General features: G+C 39.0%; 1 protein-coding gene across 1 annotated transcript; it reads left to right on the plus strand.

Moving 5' to 3' along the window:
* On the plus strand, window positions 1-1,809 carry LOC132174456 (phosphoenolpyruvate carboxylase, housekeeping isozyme-like; the record flags this gene model as incomplete). The annotated part of the gene is made up of 3 exons (XM_059586110.1): window positions 1-426; window positions 529-915; window positions 1,274-1,809. Coding segments are annotated over 3 exons (1,110 nt in total), but the record flags the coding sequence as incomplete, so codon positions are not given.
* Window positions 1,810-2,600: the final 791 nt, after the last annotated feature.

A 2,600-nucleotide genomic window follows, 5' to 3' on the forward strand; every position in this document is an offset into this window, starting at 1 on the left:
GATTCTGGTAAAGATGCGGGACGGTTTTCTGCAGCGTGGCAGTTATACAAGGCTCAAGAGGAGCTTATAAAGGTTGCTAAGCAATATGGTGTGAAGCTAACCATGTTCCACGGTCGTGGTGGGACTGTTGGAAGAGGAGGTGGGCCTACCCATCTTGCCATATTGTCTCAACCTCCAGATACCATTCATGGATCACTCCGTGTTACTGTTCAAGGTGAGGTCATTGAGCAATCATTTGGAGAGGAGCACTTGTGTTTTAGAACACTCCAACGTTTCACGGCTGCTACTTTGGAGCACGGTATGCACCCCCCGGTGTCTCCAAAACCGGAATGGCGTGCATTGATGGATGAGATGGCTATCATTGCAACAGAAGAGTATCGTTCCATTGTTTTCAAAGAACCCCGATTTGTGGAATATTTCCGCCTTGTAAGAATTATGCAAATAGCATGAATCACATTTTCCTTTGATAAGTCAAGCTCACTAAAGACCATCATTTATTTAATAACCATTGTCTATTTATAAATGTAGGCTACGCCAGAGTTGGAATACGGTCGGATGAACATTGGAAGTCGTCCATCAAAGCGTAAGCCAAGTGGAGGTATTGAATCACTCCGTGCAATCCCATGGATCTTTGCGTGGCTACAAACAAGGTTTCATCTTCCAGTGTGGCTAGGCTTTGGAGCAGCATTTAAACATGTTATTCAGAAGGACATTAGAAATCTCCATATGCTGCAGGCGATGTACAATGAATGGCCATTTTTTAGGGTCACCATTGATTTGGTCGAGATGGTGTTCGCGAAGGGAGACCCAGGTATTGCTGCTTTGTATGACAAGCTCCTTGTTTCAGAAGAACTGTGGCAATTTGGAGAGCGGTTGAGGGTCAATTATGAAGAAACAAAGGCCCTTCTCCTACAGGTAAAATCAATTGGATAGAATTTTTTTACATTTTGAGTTTGTCTCGGATTATATTTTAGCTTTCCATTATGGCTTTCTTTGATTCACAAGCAATGCATTCTTTCACCAAGTTTCCAGCAAGATCTTTGTAAAATTTCAACCGTCACTCTAAGCATTGGCCATTGAGTAACATAGACCTTATCTTACATGCTCTCTTTCCCTAAGAATACTGTATAAAACTCTTCCAAACCTTTTGCATGATTCCCAAATCTTCTGTTGGTTACTGCACAAATATTAGACCATAACATTTCTGCCTATGGGGCTTTCCAGACAAAATGGTTATCACAAAAACTGATTTTCCTTTTCTCTGTGCTGGTAGACTGCTGGACACAAGGATCTTCTTGAAGGGGACCCCTACTTGAAACAAAGACTCCGGCTGCGAGATTCCTACATTACTACCCTTAATGTTTGCCAAGCCTACACACTGAAGAGAATCCGGGATCCAAACTACCTTGTGAAGGTGCGTCCACACATCTCCAAGGAGTTTATGGAAATAAGCAAAGCAACTGATGAACTTGTGAACCTGAACCCAACAAGCGAGTATGCCCCTGGTTTGGAGGATACCCTCATCTTGACGATGAAGGGTATTGCTGCAGGCTTGCAGAACACCGGTTAGACACCTGTGATTTCTGTGTTTTTCTTTTTGCTGTTTTTCTCTGCAGAGAATTTGCCCCAAGAAACCATAAATTATATGCACCAGAAGTGGATGTTCTTTTATTATCCACATCCAGGTCATAATTTCGGTAACCCTATTCAGCTGTAATGTTATATTCCCCCGCCGCAAGAGTTGAACTCGATGGAACTTTGTATTATGCTTTGCTACAAAATGTTCTATGAGCATTATATTTGAGTACTTGTTTGTTTGTTTGGCCAATTTGCCTGTCTGAATATCAGTTCCCGGATTCGGGAATAGGATGTGAGAAATGGATTTAGCCTAGGTGCCGTAAAAAAAACTATAGCTTTTTCTACGGGCAAGATTTAATTCTTGATTTTTCATGAAAAAAGAGAATAAAATTAAATCTGGACCATTAAAAAAAAAATAGTAAATCAAACTGTGGCAGGCTTCTATATCCTGTGCAAGTTTGTAACAAAAGTAAGTGCCCCCATATATAGAGCATATGGGGTTCATGACTCAAACCTGACTCACTTTCACATCTTCATATTCGTTGCCAGAACTCTGAATCCTTTGCTGTTTCCATTGGTTTTCTTGCGGCATATATATTTTTTTGACTTCTCTGTTTCTTCTTTTATCATGCTTTATTTAATATGATGAACACAGACACAGATTGCATTGAACTGCAATTTTTTAACAAATAAAAAATAAAAAAGCACTAGATTTGGTACTATAGTTCATTTCTTTTTTCTTGATTATTCTATTTCCTTAGTGGACTCCGTGTGATAACTAGGTATTTTGCATAAAGCACAAAATAGACTCGTTTTGAGGAGAATCTTGTCTCAAATCCAGTAAAGAAAATATCCTTTTGCAAATACTAGGCAAGTTAAAATATTATTTTACTGTAAGATCCAATGCTTTTCACCACCTTCAAAAAGGTTATTTGTAAGAGCATCCATAGCATACTCAGCAAATTTTACTCACTAAAATAATAAAAAATACAATTTTTTTTTTTTTTTTCTATTTTAACTAT

Source organism: Corylus avellana, chromosome ca3 (genome assembly GCF_901000735.1).
Source record: "Corylus avellana chromosome ca3, CavTom2PMs-1.0".
NCBI lineage: Eukaryota > Viridiplantae > Streptophyta > Magnoliopsida > Fagales > Betulaceae > Corylus > Corylus avellana.